General features: G+C 55.3%; 1 protein-coding gene across 1 annotated transcript in view; it reads right to left on the reverse strand.

Moving 5' to 3' along the window:
* The window catches only part of SLC26A9 (solute carrier family 26 member 9), a 21,256-nt gene extending 10,882 nt beyond the window's left edge, over positions 1-10,374 (reverse strand). The window contains exons 1-11 of the mRNA XM_006159265.1: positions 10,250-10,374; positions 7,213-7,352; positions 6,980-7,090; positions 6,247-6,422; positions 4,618-4,782; positions 3,937-4,089; positions 3,533-3,615; positions 2,689-2,836; positions 2,301-2,414; positions 2,027-2,104; positions 1,626-1,721 (exon numbers count right to left, since the gene is read on the reverse strand). Coding sequence (XP_006159327.1) covers positions 1,626-1,721; positions 2,027-2,104; positions 2,301-2,414; positions 2,689-2,836; positions 3,533-3,615; positions 3,937-4,089; positions 4,618-4,782; positions 6,247-6,422; positions 6,980-7,090; positions 7,213-7,352; positions 10,250-10,374 — 1,389 coding nt within the window. The remainder of the gene's footprint in view (positions 1-1,625; positions 1,722-2,026; positions 2,105-2,300; positions 2,415-2,688; positions 2,837-3,532; positions 3,616-3,936; positions 4,090-4,617; positions 4,783-6,246; positions 6,423-6,979; positions 7,091-7,212; positions 7,353-10,249) is intronic.
* Between the last annotated feature and the right edge of the window lie 7,647 nt (positions 10,375-18,021).

Here is an 18,021-nt window from a genome sequence, read left to right on the forward strand (position 1 = left end):
GTCCCTACACAGTCCAGCTTGCTCTTCCTCCACAGATAGTAGGGGTCAGCCAGTTGCTTGAGGGAGTTCTTGAGGTTGACGGCGATCAGGGCTCCTAGCACAGACTGGGGAAGCAGAGCGTGGTGCCGGGTCGCCTGGCATGTCTCCTTCCTCCCACCCTTCCTATACACACCTGACCCCCGAGCTAGGCAGGACAGAGCTAGAGTTTTGGAATGCCTCCCTGACAGGGTCCCCAGTCTCTGCATGCAATGTTAGGTGTGGGAAACGCAGGCGCTAGAGCCTCGGGGTCCATCCCAGCATCACCCGTGCTCTTCCCCCCTCTCTAAGAGTGACAGTGACAGCACGTTGTGAAGGGCTGCACAGCTCTTAGGGACTGTTCTGACCAGACTCTCACTGTCCTCGTTCTTACCTTGGGGAGAGGATACAGATAGGTCCCCAGGACCAGCATGGTAATCATCACCACCAGAGACACGCACAGGCTCGCTACCTGTTCAGAGAGAGCCAGGAGCTATGGGTACCAGTGAGACCCTTGTTCCTAAAGTATCTCCAAGAGATGCCTTGGGTGGAGCGGACTAGGGAAGGAGAAGGAAGGTTGGAGAGCTGGCCTGCCTCAAGGGGCCTGGCTTCCATGGGGCAGTTGCTTTGTTTGCACCCCCAGCCCGCTCCCCTAGGACAGGGCCCACCTGCGATTTTCCTCCAGCTCCGTCCACAGCCAGAGTGACAGAGAGTGCACAGCAAATGACGTGGATCTTAAAGAAGGAGCCAAAGAAGTTGCTGCAGCCCAGGGCGATCATCTCCTGTGGGGAGAGGGGCAGGATGGAAAGTCTGTAGGAGGGAGGAGAGGACAGTGGGGGAAGGTAGGGGTGGGGATCAAACATACTGGGGAGTGACCCTGCGGACATAAAGTCACATACTCTCAGCTAGGAGATGGTCCACCTCTTGGGATCAGATACCCCTGGTTCCTGCTGGCAGGCAGCCGCCATGGTCCCGCGGAAGAGGCAGCGGCGTGTGTGACTAACCACGCAAGGAGTGACGTGTGCAGAATGTTTACGGCCACTGGGTGCTTTCCCATTGTGATCTTATTTAATCCTCAGAACCAGAGGGTGACACAGCCGTGACTATTGTCCTCATTTACAGATGAGGAAACAGAGCCCCAGAGAGGTCGGGTAACTTGCTCAAGAACTGGTTCTCTGGCTTGATGTTCTAGGCTTTAAAAAAAAAAAAAAAGAAACAATTTCCTTTTGCTTTTTTGCCTTCGCGAGTCCATAAAAATGATAGCGACTGGCTTTTATGAAGCACAAGATACAGTTAACGACGATATGCCGCCTACTTGCATTATCGTATTTCTCTCCATCAGCAACCCTAGAGGGTAGAGGGTACGGTGCTTATTTCACAGGTGAGGAGGCCGAGGCTTGGAGAGGCTAAGGGACCTGCTACTGACCACAGCCGGGCAACAGTGGAGTTAGGGTTTGAACCTAGGCTATCTCGCTTCAGAACCTGGACTCTTAACCACTCAGCTGTGCTACAGAGGAAGCGGCTGGCCAGGGAGAGCGCTGTTGGACAGGGCTGTGGGCCTGGTGGACGGGCAGAGGCTGAGAGGGTTCCCAGTGCTCCCCAGTACCTACACAGTCCAGCTTGCTCTTCCTCCACAGATAGTAGGGGTCAGCCAGTTGCTTGAGGGAGTTCTTGAGGTTGACGGCGATCAGGGCTCCTAGCACAGACTGGGGAAGCAGAGCGTGGTTCCGGGTCGCCTGGCATGTCTCCTTCCTCCCACCCTTCCTATACACACCTGACCCCCGAGCTAGGCAGGACAGAGCTAGAGTTTTGGAATGCCTCCCTGACAGGGTCCCCAGTCTCTGCATGCAATGTTAGGTGTGGGAAACGCAGGCGCTAGAGCCTCGGGGTCCATCCCAGCATCACCCGTGCTCTTCCCCCCTCTCTAAGAGTGACAGTGACAGCACGTTGTGAAGGGCTGCACAGCTCTTAGGGACTGTTCTGACCAGACTCTCACTGTCCTCGTTCTTACCTTGGGGAGAGGATACAGATAGGTCCCCAGGACCAGCATGGTAATCATCACCACCAGAGACACGCACAGGCTCGCTACCTGTTCAGAGAGAGCCAGGAGCTATGGGTACCAGTGAGACCCTTGTTCCTAAAGTATCTCCAAGAGATGCCTTGGGTGGAGCGGACTAGGGAAGGAGAAGGAAGGTTGGAGAGCTGGCCTGCCTCAAGGGGCCTGGCTTCCATGGGGCAGTTGCTTTGTTTGCACCCCCAGCCCGCTCCCCTAGGACAGGGCCCACCTGCGATTTTCCTCCAGCTCCGTCCACAGCCAGAGTGACAGAGAGTGCACAGCAAATGACGTGGATCTTAAAGAAGGAGCCAAAGAAGTTGCTGCAGCCCAGGGCGATCATCTCCTGTGGGGAGAGGGGCAGGATGGAAAGTCTGTAGGAGGGAGGAGAGGACAGTGGGGGAAGGTAGGGGTGGGGATCAAACATACTGGGGAGTGACCCTGCGGACATAAAGTCACATACTCTCAGCTAGGAGATGGTCCACCTCTTGGGATCAGATACCCCTGGTTCCTGCTGGCAGGCAGCCTGCCTCCCCTCAGCCCAGAGAGCTCCAAGATGTCTCTTTCCAGGACTCCGCTGGCCCATCACCCCCAGCCCTGCTGAGGGTGACCAGAGCTACCTGGTTAGAATCCACGTCATAGCCATGCTTGTTGGCTAGGGTCCGGCCCACAGCCAGGTTGATGACATAACCCACGATGGCCAGGGAGAAGGCTGTGCCAATCATGTCCTTCCACTGCGAAACCACAGGCAACACCGGAGTGGGGAACCTGCCGAGGAGCCAGGAGGGAGGCAGGGCCCAAGCGCGTGAGGAGAGGAGAGGGAGGGCAGCCAGACCTTGCTCCATCCCAGGGTCTCTACAAAGTAATCCCATCCAACCTGAATCTGCAGTTCAACCTCAGGGGTACCCACCATCAGTCCTGTTTTACAAAGGAGGAAACCGAGGCTTGGAGGACCTAACTTGTCCAAGGTCACAGAGCCAATAAGGGTGGGGCCTGGTTTGTTTCCTCCCAGACTCTGAACCCTATGTGCTCATAATCTGAGGACCCACAGACCCTCAGTGGTGCAAGGCCTTCCCACGCCTGCTCTACCTCTGCAGGACAAGCTCTACCTCTCTCCTCCCAGGGCCAAGCATGGTGCCTGGCACAGAGTGGATGCTTACTGACTCTTGTTGATCCCAGTAGCTTGCTTTCTGCATGGATTTAAAGAGTCAGTGTATTTGAGCAAGGCAAAGAGCCAGCACGGGACCAATCAGAGAGGCTTTGTTTAACATAGAGACTCTTGGGGGACTGTAGCAGTTAAGGCTGGCTCATCCTAAGACGCCTGGCATTGGCTCAGTACTAAGTAATAGTGTCAGCTTGCAGGAGTTCATACGTCAGAGCTCATCTCATCTCCATCTCTAGCCCAGGTCTTGGCAGGGGGGTGTGGTGTGGGTGGGGCCAGGCGTCGGGGCCACCTGGACTCACCCATGTTGGATCTCGCCCACGATCTGCATGTGGTACTTTTTGGGCATCTTACAGCCCCCGGAGATAGCTGTTGCCACCACGACCTGCAAAGCCAAGTAGAGAGTAGGAATTGTCCTAGATTAGGGCTAGGGCACGGGTTTCTCCCAAGTCTCCCTTCTCTCTGGGGACCCCAAATCTTACTCCTTTTTGAGAGGAGGAGGACAACCTTAGGAGCAGGAAGAGAGGAGCAGCCAAATACAGGGGACAGATGAATTTATGTCTAACTTTTGTCCCACTGTCGGCCAATGGAGGGAGTGAGGTGGGGATGAATAGGGGCTCCCTGGGTCCTGGCTGGAGCTGGATTCCTTTTCTCACAGCCCTCCCAGCCCAGCCCCCAACACCCTGGTCCTGGGCAAGGCACTTACCACGATCATCTCTGTGGGGATGGGGAAGCGGATCTTGTGCCTGTAGCGAGCATTGAGCTCCTTCACCAACACCAGGAAGACACCGCTGATGAGGGCGAAGACGAGCGAGGCGATGTTGGTGTGGGGGAGGTTTTTGCAAATGTCAATGAAGGTCTGGGGGAGAGAGCATCACGCTCACAGGCTCCCACCCCTTCTCCCCATACTACCCCCTCTGTTGGTGCCTACCCAGGGAAAGGTCCCACACTGTTCCAGGAGGTGCACCAAAGCAGGACCTAGACCCTGCAACCATGCCATCTCCCACCCCTCCCCTAGGGGGCGCACTGGGAGCTAATACTGAGATAGAAACATTTCCTTTTCTCTAGAAGAGTTCAAGCTAAGGAGAGGGATAGTGATTAGGAATGAGGAAGGACTTCCCTGGAGAGGGCTGGGGTGCTGGAATGGGGAACTGACAGTCTGCACATCTCCTTGTCTGCAGGGATTAACCCCAAGGAGCTTCACTGAGCCCCAAAGTCAGGCGTTCAACCCTCCCTCCCAAGGTGGGATGCCCTTGGAATCCTCTCTGCACAATGGTCACCTGTCGAGAACATCTCCTAACGAGGAGCCCACAGCTCCTGAACATAGTGAATTCTGCTTGTGTGTCTGTGCTGTGCCCCATCTGCAGGGGTGTACCCTCAGACTCACAAAGACGATGGAGCCCGGGCCCGTGTAGGAGGGGACTGTCAGTCCAAAGATGTACTTGAGCACTGAGATGAGGATCTGCAGGCCGGCAGCTGTCATAAAGCCCCGGATGAAGGACTCAGAGAGGTAGATGGCCACGAAGCCGAACTGCACGAAGCCCAGGCCCATCTGAGAGGAGGGAAGAGGGCGTGTGTGTGGGAGACCAGGATGGGGGTCACTGCTCCTGTGACCTGCCCGACCCTAACCAAGGCCTGGAGTTCATAGAGAAGTGAGCCCTTCACTGTGCCCTGTGTCCCCACACAGACCTTCAGTCCCTGCATGCATGGGCCTCAGTGCCACTTCCCCTCGCTTTCCTTCTCTGTGAAATAACCCTGCTTTTCTCCCATGTTTCTGCTCTCAGTAAATGGCACCACCATGAACTGGTGACCCAACCAAGAACTCAGAGGTCATCCTCCCCTACCTCTGGTAACCACCCTCTCACCAAGCCCTGTTGACACTCCTCCAAATACTCCTGAAGTCCACTACCGTCTCCCGTTTACAGCCACCGCCCTAATCCAGACTCCTCCCCTGCCCCCACTCCCGCAGCTTCCCTGGGCCTCTACAGAGTCTCCCAACAGGTCTCCCGTTTCCATTCTAATCCACTTTCCATCCATCATGTTCTCTGTAGCTGGAAGGATCCTTACAAATTACCAGTTGGATCCAAACTATCCCGCCTGGGGGATAGATGACAAATTTCACTGTCTGGCCTCTGCCCGCTTGTCCAGCTTCTGGCCGTCTGCCCTCCAACCACACCAAACTCCTTGCTCTTCCTTGTTGAGATCACTCTCTTACGCTTTGGGGTGCTGTTCCTTCTGTCTGGACAGACCTTCTGCACCTTTCCCATTTGGTTTCTGGTTAATTTTTCTCATTCTCTCCAAGAGGTCAAATGTCACCTCCTCTTTGAGGCCTTCCCTGACTCTCTCTTCTGTGTTCCTGCAGATACTTGTGCATTCCTTGATGCTGTTTATCTCACCACATCCACATTTGTCTGTTAACACCGCTACTTCCTCCCCCTGGGCTGGGAGCAACTTGTGAACTGGGTCTCTTTGTTACTTATCTTGTATCCCCAGGGCTTAGCACAGCTTCTAACATGACACTTCAGTGGAATGAATGCACGTGTGGATGAAAGGGCTCTCTGAGGCTGCTCCTGGCTCTTGTGTTCTATGGTGCAGCACTTGCTCTCATAAAACCTGGCAGAATCCTTTGTAGGAGCTCGATTTATGCTGCGCAACTCATGCTGGGGCTTGGAGCAGAGGTGCTGGAGGGGGGTGAGGATGTTAGCACGACAGTAGCCTGCAGGACTGTGCTGGCGGAGGTGGGTCTCTCCAAGGGGTAGTGGAGAGAGAGACTGCGGATCTTTTAGGCAGTCTTTAAACTCAGGACAGTTCATAAGGTGCAACTGTTGATCTTAGGGATGGTCTTGCTACTCTGAATTTCCAAGGTCCTTTTGGCTCTGGGGAGGGACAGAGGGAGGAGGTAGAGCCCTCCCACCTATGGCAGCGTTAGCCTCCGCACTGGGACTTGGAGGCAGGCCAGAGTGATCTGACACCCCGCTGGCTTAGGGCCCTGACGGTTGGGAGCTGTCCCCCTCACCTGGATGATGGCAGTCAGGCAGGCAAGCGTTGCCGACACGTGCAACCTCTCCGCCGCCATGGCTGCCGTGTCCACATAGCTCTCGTTGGTGGTGCTGTTGAAGACCCGGAATTTTGACTCTGGGGCCAGCTGCAGACAGATGTTACCCACCAGGATGCTGATAACGGCAAAGGTACCTGTGGTGCCCCACCCAGCCAGCAAAAATCAGAGGTTTGGACCATGCCCACGGAAATCAGAAAAGGAGCCCAGGGGGACGGGCGCCACACCTCCAGACCTCCTCAGCATAACAACAATGATTCTCATCTATGCTCTTCAAGGTGCTTTCACCTTAACTGTCCACGTTACTCACTGGACACGTAAGGAAATGAACCTAGAAAAACAACAGAGCCCTGGCGACCAGTCGCTTCTCCATCTCATTAAGACCAGGAGCTCCACGTGTCCCTGAGGTGGCCCTCCAAGTCCCAGCCTAGGAGTTAGACAGTGCTTTCTCATGCCTGCCGGGCCCTTCACTGCACATGCGTGTGTTGTTCTGCCAGGGAGGCAGATGGGACAGCTCATGCTAGCAGAGCTCACGGCAGCTCTACGGCTCCCACGAGGTCACTGAGGACCTGGCACTGACCCCCACTGTGGTTGGCACCAGTGCTAGGAGAATGCAGATGGAAAATCACCCAGACCCCTTCACCCGTCCTTGCAGTCCAGGTCACCCTGCCTGCTGAGAGGGGAGAGGCCTTACCTGGCACCATCTGGTGCACACCCCCCAGGAAGAAGTAGGTCAGGAGGGGGAAGAAGGAGGAGTAGAGGCCGTTGACTGCAGGAAGGTTGGCCAGCAGGGCAAATGCCATGCCTGCAAAGGACAAGAAAAGTGAGGGCTTCACACGTGCTTGGCTGATGGCGGTTACAGAGGGATGTGGTGGGGAGAGGGATGGAGGGAACACCAGGCCAGGCCCACTGAGGGGACCTCCTCACCCTGTGGGACCTGGATGGATCCCCCGCTGAGTCCGCCAAGCAGGTCGGGGATGATGTAGTCTTTGATCTTGTACTTGGGGAGCCATGAGAGCACAGGCAGCAGCCCAAACACCACAGCCTTAATCTTGGCGGAGGAACATCTAGAGGGGAGGAGGTAGGTCTGCAGTCGGCTCTGCGTGGAGCGGACTCTCCGAATTGGAGAGGGATTATAAAATCGGGTTCATTTCATTCTTTCATTCAGAATCCACTCGGATTTCCGGAGTAGCACTGAGCACCCACGCTGTACAGTATGCTAACGAAACTGAGACGGCAAGGCAGGGACGTTCTCGTGAGGGCATCAGCGGGAGGTCTTCTGACTGCTGGCCGGGGACCTGGCAAGTCCATGGGCTTGGCTTAAAGATGTGGATTTTATGTCGGCTTGGCCTTCTGATGTATCCAGCCTATCTCCTGGTCTTTCTCCAGGGAAGGCTTTTCTGAGTCCCGTCTGACTGAGCACAGCCAGTACCTTTGTCGGGGCTCCTGCAGCTCCGGGCCATCCTGCGCTGTAATTTATGCTTTCGTCTGTCTCCCCCATCATGGTGAGAAGCCTGTCTCACCCGCGTACACTAGGAGCACCACACAGGGGTGCTTAGCAAATATTTGTTGAATGAATAAATAAGGGAAAGGATGGGTCAGCGTTGAAACTCAGCCCAAGTGAAGGCTGCCTACTTCCATTTTTTTTCTTAGGATTTCCCCCAAAAGGAAGGTTCTCTTGTCCCTGCAGGGTGCGTCTCTGCTGACTCACCCTCCTTTGTGAGTGAGGACTTAAACACTGGAGCTCTTTCCCCTGCTAATTGACCAGCAGAAAGAGGAAAGAATGGGGGAGCTGTTCATTGGTCAATGCAGGGTGGGGAGAGCTGATCCCTTCCCTGTTTGTTAAACACCTTAGGTCCTTTCAGAGAAATTCAGGAGCGGCAGGAATAAGGACCTACAAACCCAAGCGTGACAGCAGGTGGATTGATGGCTGGAAGGAGCTGAGGGACATTTGCTTTTCTGGCCCCAGGAACTCAAATACTCAGGGCCCTTCTCATGACTCACTGGCCTGCTCCGATTAGGCCTCCTTTCCTACTCAGCACCAATTCCTGCTCTTTGCTGTTGCTCAACAATAGTTTCCCTGACACTGGGTCCCTTGGATGTCACCCAAGACTGAAACCAACACAGACAATGCTTTGTACCCTGGAAAGTCTAGGAGAGTTTTGTGTCCCAGAGTACACTCCATGGAATGGCATTGCCATCGACACCTGACTCTCCAGCCTCCTCTAGGCCTCGTGGGTGCCTCTCCCATCCCCGGGATAGTGGTGGAAGAGTTGGGCTGCTAGTAAATCCCTTAATGCACCTCGAAAGCCTTGTTCTCAGAGAGAGCCAGCCCCGCAGGTTATTTGTGGCAGAGAAAACTGGACTTACAAATAGAGAGCTGTCTAGGGAGAGAAAAACTGCTCATCTGAGGGCTGGTACATGCCCGGCCTTACTTGCAAGTCTGCCATATGCCAGGCAAAACAATACAAAGCCTGAACAAAGAGCTGGAAACAGATACCAAACACCCATGCAGAGGCCCCAGAGGCCAAGAGGGAAGTGGAGAGCAGGACTCGCTTTCTAGATATATGTTTGTTTATTAAACAAATATTTGTTGGAACAACTTCTGTGGGCAGGCACTGTTCAAGGCTCTCATGCCAGCATCATGGGAATGGCTCGTTCCTTTCATCCCTTTGTAGTTTTCATCATCTTAATCTTTTTTTAAAATTTATTTAATTCCACTTGTTATCGTTATTTATTTATTTATTTATTTATTTATTTATATATATTTTAATTTGACGAGACAGAGAGAGAGAGAGAGAGAGAGAGAGAAAGGGAGGGCAAGAAAGCAAGCCACCAGGTCCAGGACTCGAACCAGGGTCAGCCATATGGGAATCCAGCACCCTTAACCACCATGCCACCTGCCAGCCCTCATCATCTAAATCTTTTCAGACAATATCAGAGCACCACATTCCTCCAATACAGAAGCAACTCAAATTTGAACTCTTTGGGCACAAAGACCGGCAGATCCCACTTAACTGAGTATAGCTGTGGATATAGTACCGGAACACTGGACACCCAAGCCCTTGACTCTAACTGGGCAGAGATGGAGCTTCATAAAAGAAGCAGGGTTGGGCTAAGGCTTTCAGTAGAATCCAAGTGGGTGATGCCCCTGGCCTGAACCAGTTCCACCTGCATCTCCACTTAGCCATTGCCAGTGACCTCAATCCAGGTAACTGAATCAGCTGTTTCCCCAGGGGAGTGAGGGACTATGAGCCAGCCCTCAGTTAGGCCTGCTCGACCTCCACCAGAAGTTTTGGAAGGGGGGGGTTAAAGCTGGTCACCTTGGGTTCCTGAGAGGTGGGCACAGATCACCTCGATTCACCCCTTCCTTAGAGGCAAGGTCTCACTACTTACCATCACAGTTCCAGGAGTCTGAGAGTGACAAGAGCCTATGGGCAGGAAGGACCACATTCTGCTATGTCTCCCTCAAGGAATCCCAGAGATTTAGGGCCTCCTTTGGGCCTTCTCTGGACCAGAAAAACCTCCTCTGCCCCAGCCGAAGCAAGGAACATCCAGGAGGCAAAGAGGACAGAGGGCATGGGGAGATGTTGGCTTCAGGCTGTTTTCAATGAGGAGGGGACAGGTCTGGAGGAAGGGTGCCAATGTTCCCTACCCCTCCATGTGGTGGCCTGTCCAACTATTGCTCTCTTAAAAAACCAAGAAAGACTTGGGTGGACTAAGAGGCAGTGGACGGGAGATGCCCTATAAGCCTGACACGGAACGGTTCTCGCTCCTCCTCCCTGTCCTCCCAGAGGCTGCACGCACGTGAGTTTCTAAGACTGTAAATATAAGGTTCAGAACCTCACTTCCCCAGGGCTGCCCGACACCTTGTCTCAGGGATTCTGGTGCAGGATCCATGCCCTGGCGCGGGAAGGATTTGGGGGGAGCAGAGGAAAGAGGAGTGTGGGCTCTGGGCCATTACCTGAAGGCATTGCGAAGTTTCTCTCCCACTGGGTACGTCCGGTCCTTCTTCTCAAACTCGTCGTCGAAGAGGGTGAGAGAGTATGCGGCTCTGTCTACCACATAGCGGGGCCTGGGCTGGCTCATGGCTGGGGCATTTACAAACTTTGGGAGAAGCAGAGTGGAGGAGCATGAGGGGGCATCCCTCCCTGTGCCAGCTCGGGCCTTCTCTGCCTGGTCCTCGTTGCAGCAGCTTTATTCTGTCCCTCCCCGCCCCCACCCAGCAAGGTGCCTCCCTTTCCTCTGTCAAGTCTTTCCACCAGACTCACTTCTTGGTGGCCTTCCTTCCCAGGCACTGATGATGCACACACTCACTCTGGCTGTTTTGCTTGGCACCCAGCACGTGGCTGGCACTCCACACCTGTGACATCACCGTCACCCCCGCCGAACACCAGGCAAAGAGGAGGCACAAGGACGGCAGTCGCAGCTGGGTTCAGCGTGTGGGTCCTACTCCCACCCAGACCGGTGCCCCCTGAGCCACTCCTCCTCCCCAGAGTCCAGTTCCCTCGGCAGAAAGGCCCACACTGCTCAGCCAGTCAACTTGGGAGAGGCAGGGGGTGGCCGGGGGGACCTCAGGAGGACTCTTCTTGAACCAGCAGGTTTCCTGTGAGGGACAGTGGTGTGTTTGGGGACTTAGGATGGCCTGCCACTGGCTCTCTCCCACGGCTTCCTGTGTCTAAGCTTTCCCCCACCCTTGTGTATGCTGTTTCTCTCCTCCTTGCTTTTTGCGCAACCTGGCTGACGTTCCCAGAGCTGAGCTGGGCAGAGCTAAGCGCCAGGGCCCTGAGGCCCAAAGGAGTTCCCTGAGGGAGGCTTTCCCCCTCCCTCCTGCAACCACTGGTCCCCTTCCTGTCCTCTGTCCCCGAGAGCAGAGAGGAGAGAGAGGGGGCAAGCTCAGAGGTAGATTCTGCCCAGAAGGGGGAGTGGCGGGTGGCTGTGACCAGTTTGGCGAAGATTTGAGATGGGGCTGAAAATGGGAGCCACATGGAGGTCAGAGGTTCTCAGAGGGTAGCAAGCTGGGCCATGCCATTGGTGGAAAGGAGAGAGAGAGAGGAGAGGAGAGAGAGAGAGAGAGAGCGCGAGAGAGAGAGCGAGTGAGCACCAAGCAGGCCTGGCTTTCCTGGTCAGGTGGACTGGGTGACAGTACTTCTCTGAAGCTCTGATTCCTCCCTCGCCAGTAAAGTAGGGGTAATATACCTATCTCTCAGCGTTGTTGTGAAGATCAAATGAATTAGTGAACATCCAAAGGTTATATAACAAGGCGAGAATGATCTGAATGTGAGTTCCTATTATTAATAAGCTCGGGCTCAAGTTGATGAAGGTTGGGACCCTGAGGTCCACGGGGAACTACAGGCTGAACGCCTGGCCAAAGCCCCTGGAGATACACACGAGATGGGAAGAGTGGGGAAGAAGCTGCCTTGCGGCAGTGGCCAGCCCCCTGCTGGGCATTCCGCGTGTACTTGCCAAAGCTTGCTGACTGAATCAAGAAATGGTGTTTTGGCGGAGACTCGGGTAGAGATGAGTCACTGCACCGGCGTGTGAGCCAGCTCAGTGGGAGACACAGAGGCAGCGCGGCGTAAGGAACACGGCACACGTTTTCCAGCCACAGTGACCTGGGTTCAAAGATTCAGTTTCTTCATCTGTAAGTGGGGGTAATAACAGTCCCAGACAATTGCTGTGAGGATTAAATGAGCTCATGTGTGTGAAGTGGCAGGCCTCTCTAGGCACCAGTAAATGGTAACGGCGGTGATTACTATTATTAAGATGGGAGGGTGCTTCCTTCCTCATGGGAGAGGCAATTCCGAGCCTTCTAGACCTTCGCCCTCCAGTGAGGCAGGGTGGTCTCACTCTTCCTCCCCAGCCGCCTCAGGTTCTCCCAGGGGCTGGCTTCCCAAGTGGTTTGCCTGGCAGACTCTTTGGGAGCAATGAGTGGGGAGCACGGCCCCCTTAGAGGAACCCAGAGCTCCAGACCAGGCTTTAGAGAAAGACTCTTGCTTTGAGGAGTCCATCCCAGGCCACCGACAGAGCACTTGCAAAGAAATAGCTAATTCTGTTTTTTTTTTTTTTTTTTTTTTGGGGGGGGGGGGGACCTATAGGGCGCGTGCGCGCACCAGACAGACAGAGACAGAGAGACAGAAACTGAGAAAATTTTTTTTTTTTTTTTTTTTTTTTTTGGTGGGGGAGAGAGACCTTGAATCAGGAGAGGAAAGTCCTTTGGAAGAAGGGAGATGAGGGATTTGTTTCCATGCCAACCAGTAGGCAGGATCCCAGAAGCATCTTCCAGGCTGCTGCAAAGGCTGTACATTTGAGTAGCGCGTTTGCTTGTGTGTGGGGTGGTGGGAGGACTGTTAGTAATATCTGGTCCTCCTGAACCCCCTGAGGCCAGCTCCCATTCCCATTTCCTCAGTGGCGCCTTTCTCCCTGTCACTCGTCTCTCTTCTCTCCCTCCCCTCAGCCTCCGCCTGCAGCTGTTGGTCAGGTCCTATTGGCATTTCCTTCTGTCCTTGCTATTTCCTTCCTCTGTCCTGTCCTCCTCTCCAGCCCACAACCTCTGTGCTTCTGCCTTGTCCCACTCCCTTCCCACGTCTCACTTCACGCCAGGACTATCGCGATGGCCTTGTTTCCCGGCTTCCAATCCAGCCTACACTCCCTGCTCAGAAAGCTCCAGCTTCCTCATTTCTAGGAGGATAAAATCCCATCTCCTTATTTTGGCATTTTTGCCTTTTCTGGCCTTGTTCTGGTGGACCTGGTAGATTTACTGGCTGGGGTCCCTCTGTATTATCCGAGCTGACTTGTTTTGCACTCTCCAAGCAACCTTGGGTCTCTGTTCACACTTTCCTCTTCACCTGAGATGTCCTGACTCATTTCTGCCTTTCAAGACCTGCCTGTCCTTAAGACCTGCTTGAGTTCCTCCTCCACCCCGTCCCTGCCTCTCCTACTCCTTGTCTTCCTCCTTCTCATCTCCGAAGTCTTTCCTGACCACGCTGGCCCGGGGGATCTCTTGTTCTCCTTGACTCCCTCAAGTGCACTTCCTAGCCTGTACACCAGAGTTGGCCTTGGCCATTTCTGGCTGCCCCTTCTGGGGACAGGAAGGCAGCAACAGGTGGGGGTGCTGGCAGTCCTTCAGGGAGCAATAGGTGGGTGGCTCTGGAGGTTTCTGCCCTTCTGGGTAGGCTTCCCTGTGGGCAGGGGACCAGGCACTAGGAGAGTCCCCTCCGACACAGGGAGGAAATCTCCCTTGCTTTACTGGAACACCAGCTCTGTCCTTTCCCCCACAGTCTCTGTCCATTCCATTCCAGAAACAGGGTGTCGAAGGGGAGAAGGCTGTAGGCACTTCCACAACCCCACGTTTACACCACACAAAAAGGAAAACCCCTGAGCCAGCCGGTCGGGTCAGAACATTCTGTCTAGAAGGGGATGGGAGGACTACGCTGGTCTACTCCTTCCATTTGGCAGATGAAGAAATGAGTGTTAGAAAGAGGTGGGCGAAACCGGAACCTGGTCTGTGATTCCAACTCAAGTGCTCCTGTTGGAAGGGGCTCCAGACCAGCTAGGGTACCACTGCTTATCCTTGCTCCCTGGGGTTGTCCACTGAGTGCCCCCCTCAGACCACTTGGTGACCTTGCCACCCAGCTGACTGACAGAACCACTGGGCTCTGTTTCTCCTCCTGAGGGCTCCGTCATGGGTCTCGCCTTCCCTCCTGGTCTCCATTTCTCTAAGACAGTGACAGAGTCGCAAATCTACCACCAAAGGAGCTGCTAGGCTCCCGGGTAGGAGGTGGCACCACACTTCCTAATTCCAAGAACAGGGGTTGAGGCAGGGTGGGGTTCAGGAGGGGAGGTTACTTCATCTGCAGCCAGTCCTTCAGGCCTGGGGACAGTGGAGGAAAGGGGGATGAGGGAGGTGGAAAAGGGTGAACCAGAGACATGGGGAGGGCCCTGCCTCTTGCAGATGGCTCCCGGGGTTCCCTGGGAGCTCAGAGTTCCTGGGGACACGCAGAGAGGGTGCCTCACTATGCTAGGTTAGGGATGGGAAGGTGAAAGAGGAAGCAAGGATGGGAGCTAGGGGACCTGACAATTTGACCCCTAGTTACACAAGCACGCAGCCCTGCCAGTGATGTCAGCATGGCGGGAAAAACGGTCCAGTGTCCTGTGGCCACCGGCGTGGATCGACGGAGCCCCGTCGCAGTGGCAGCCCCCCTGCCCCCAGTGCCCCCACCAAATCAGGGGTAAATAGCAGGTACCGTGTGACAACATTGAGGAACAAAAGGGTGACCCTGTTCCACTGCCGCTGTGGAGGAAAGAAGGAGCTGGAGGGACCGGGGGGTGCTGTGGGGCTTAAGGGGTGTAGAGAGAGAGAAGGAAGAGCAGAAGGTTGGAGGCATGGGAGGTGATGACCCCTAAGCCCTGGCAGGGGGAATCCAGGGGTCTCGTGGAGCTGGATGAACTCTGAGGGGCTGGCACAGGCTGGGCAGTGTCCCCCACCCAGCTTCCCCAGGATCCCTCACAATGAGCTCAGGCCAAAGAGGGTCCATTGGCCCCTTCTCCCAAGCACGTCTCTGACCAAGTCTGTCACATCACCAGTGCACCGTGCGCAGAGAGGCAGAGATGGGCTTGGGCACGGTGCCCAGCTAGGGCATTGGACAGCTTGGAGCAGTGCCTGGCTCTGGTACGTGGGTAACACATTCTGACTAGTGTTCTTTTTTTTTTTTTTTTGAGAGATTTTTGCTATATGGCGCATGCACTTGCTGGAGAGACAGAAAGCGAGAAATCAACTGTAGGGGGATGGCCTTGCCACGATCCCTTCTTCTCTTAGGATCTTCGGTACACTCACACATGCGCCTGGTGTGAGTTTTAAGTCAAGTCTGGGACTCAAACCGCAGTCGACTATGTGGGAGTCCGGAGATGTTACCATCATGCCATCTGCTTGCTGTTTTCCCTACTAGTATTCTTTTTCTTTTTTTTAGAGGTTTTTGCTATAGGGCATATGCGCTCGCCACAAAGACAGAGAGAGACAGACAGAAAGTGAGAAATCACTCCCATAGGGGGATGACCACGCCACAGTCCCTTCTCCTCCAGGCTCCTCTCGGGATCCTGGGCACACACGCACACGTGCCCGGTGTGAGTTTAAGCCACTCGGTCTGGGACTTGAACCGTGGTTTACTACGTGGGAGTCCAGTGACATAGCCATTAATTAACTGCTGGTCCCTCCTGCTAGTATTCTTAAGCCTGTTAACCCAGAGGGTTCTCTCTGGCCGGCCACCTCGCAGGGCACCCTCTCTCAGCTCTCCTTCCCCTGTCTGCCCTGCACCCCTGCCTCGTGCCCTGACCAGATTGGGGAGAGGGAAAGCAGAGAGTCTTTAGAAGGGGCAGGGCATCTGGGGCACAGGGAGGCAGGAAGTTCATCTGTGGGTTTCGGTCAGGCCTGGAGGTGATCCTGTCATTGTGGCCCAGACTGACTCCCTCCCTCAGCCCTGCTGGGTGTGTGCAAGTGGTGGGGGGTGGTTTCTTTGATACATCTGTGCCAGGCACGGGAGCAGCCCCGGCTTGGCCAACCCACCCTGGTATCCTTATCACTGCCCCTTCCTGGCGATTGCTGTGTTCTGGGGAGAGGAAAGGTCACTTGGAGGTTTCCCCTCTCTCCGCTGCAGCTTGGCTGGCCTCATCTCAGGTGCGAGCTGCAGGGAAAGTGCAGCCTGCGAGTGGAAGGCTGGGGTGTGAGCTGGGGCTGGGACAGGTGGGCTGGGGTCTCTGCTGGAGACTCGGCCCCAGGCAGGGTGAGGGAGGAGGCAGAGGTCTATGCTCCCCCTGCCTAAGGCATTTTAAACACTCCACTTCTCCCTACTGTCCTCTCGTTTCTGGGGCAGTCTCCTGCCCCTCCTCACCCCAGCCTAATAGCCTTAACAGTCACATCCGGTGTCTGTCCAGTCTCTGGGCATTCCAGAGACTGTACCCCATACAGGGGGAGAGTCAGGCTGACACCCCCATCCCCACCCCCTAGCTCCAAGAGCACGCTCCTGCCCTCTCTGCTCTCCCCTGGGAACCGGTAGACAGGGCCTGGGCTGAAGAAACAAGTTCCAGCAAGTGAGACCTGAACAAGGTCATGGGCTCCCTGGGACGACACTGAGGCCTGACTCCTAGGAGTCTTTAAAGAGACCAGGGCTACCCTCACTTGGAAGTAGGGGGCTGAGCAATGACCAGTGAGGCCTGGCTGCTGGGGTTCCAGGAAGCCAGGAGTTCAGAAGAGTTCAGCCCATGCCCCTCAGTGCCAGTTAGGTGACAGCTCCAGAAGACCATGGACCTTGAGAGGGGAAGACAAATCTACCTCTAGGACTTGCTTTTATTTCTAAGAGAGATTTTTGCTACAGGGCACATTTACTCACCAGAGAGACAGAAAGTGAGAAATTGTCCCCCCCCACCCACCAGGGGGGATGGCCATGCCACAGTCCCTTCTCTCCATTCTCCTTTTGAGATTTTGGGTGTGTCCAGTGTGTGTTTCAAGCTACCAGGTCCAGGACTAGAACCGCAGTTGGCCGTATGGGAGTCTAGCACCTCAACCTTAACTGTGCCAACTGCTGGCCCCAAAGTTGGCACAGTGTGTTTGCTGGGAATTGAACCTGGGTCGACTGCTTTGAAGGCAGCTATGCTCACCACTAAACCACCAATGCACTGCCCCTGGGATTTAACTTCATGAGAATGCACCCAAGAGCACTCGTGCAGGCTCTTGGACATGCCTGGGAAGTGGTCATGGGGTGCAGTGTCTAGGCTACCTGGCAGGGTCTGGTCAGGTTCTGAGGCCAGGGCCAAGGAGAGGGGTGGGAGGGGGGCAGTCATGGGACAGGGGTCATGTCCCTCCTGGGGACATGCCCTTCAAGTTGGTCTTCCTCCTGTGCTCAGACCCTAGGGCCAAATGTCCTGGGAGTTGGAGTTAGGATGGTAATTGCCTGGGGGTGGCTTGGGACCCCTTGGGGCTGCAGGATGAGGGTCTCCCAGACTGGGAGCCTGTGGAGCTGGCTCCCTATTTCCTGTCTCACCCAAGCATTCCTGTGTTGAACATTCGCCTGGGAGTCGGGTCCCCTGGGTCCTGGTCCCACCTGCCGATGAAACTGGATTCTTGCTCACCCTCTTTCACTCTGTGGTTTCCCCTCTACCTCTTCCAACCTCTCGGGATTAAATGGGACAAACGGGATTCCACGAGGTCAGTGCTGAGTGCCTAGGACAGAGGAGAAGCGAAGAAGGAGTGAGGGAGAACAGCGGAGGGGAGGTGGGAAGGGGAGACGCCAGGCAGCACAGGCCAGGGAGCCAGGCGTTAGAGAGACTGAACAAGAAAGGGGAGGGGCAGAGCCAGCAGCTTGAGTCCGCACCCCAGGGAGATCCCAGTTGTTTTTCTCTGGGGAGGGGGGGGATGGCTGGAAGGCCTCACTGCTCGGGGTCTGGTGGACCTTCCTGCCACAGCCTCGGCCCTGCACACCTCCAGCCAAGGCCCTTACTTGAAGGGAAGGACCGGATGGGCTCATCAGAGGGGAAGGGCTGGGGCTGCTTTCAGACTCAGGCCTGAGGGGCCCGGGCGTCCTTCGCACCTGTGCTCAGGTTGGCTAGCAGCCCACCTCCGTGACCAGTTGGTTCTTGCCATACTCCTCTCAGCGCCCATTGCCTACCCTTTCCATGAATGACCCCAGCCTGGTGGGGTGGGCCAGCTGGGTGGGGCTTACCGGAGGCTGAGCTGAGCGGGGC

The sequence above is a fragment of the Tupaia chinensis genome, unplaced genomic scaffold, assembly GCF_000334495.1.
Source record: "Tupaia chinensis unplaced genomic scaffold, TupChi_1.0 Scaffold000627_1, whole genome shotgun sequence".
Taxonomy (NCBI): Eukaryota; Metazoa; Chordata; class Mammalia; order Scandentia; family Tupaiidae; genus Tupaia; species Tupaia belangeri.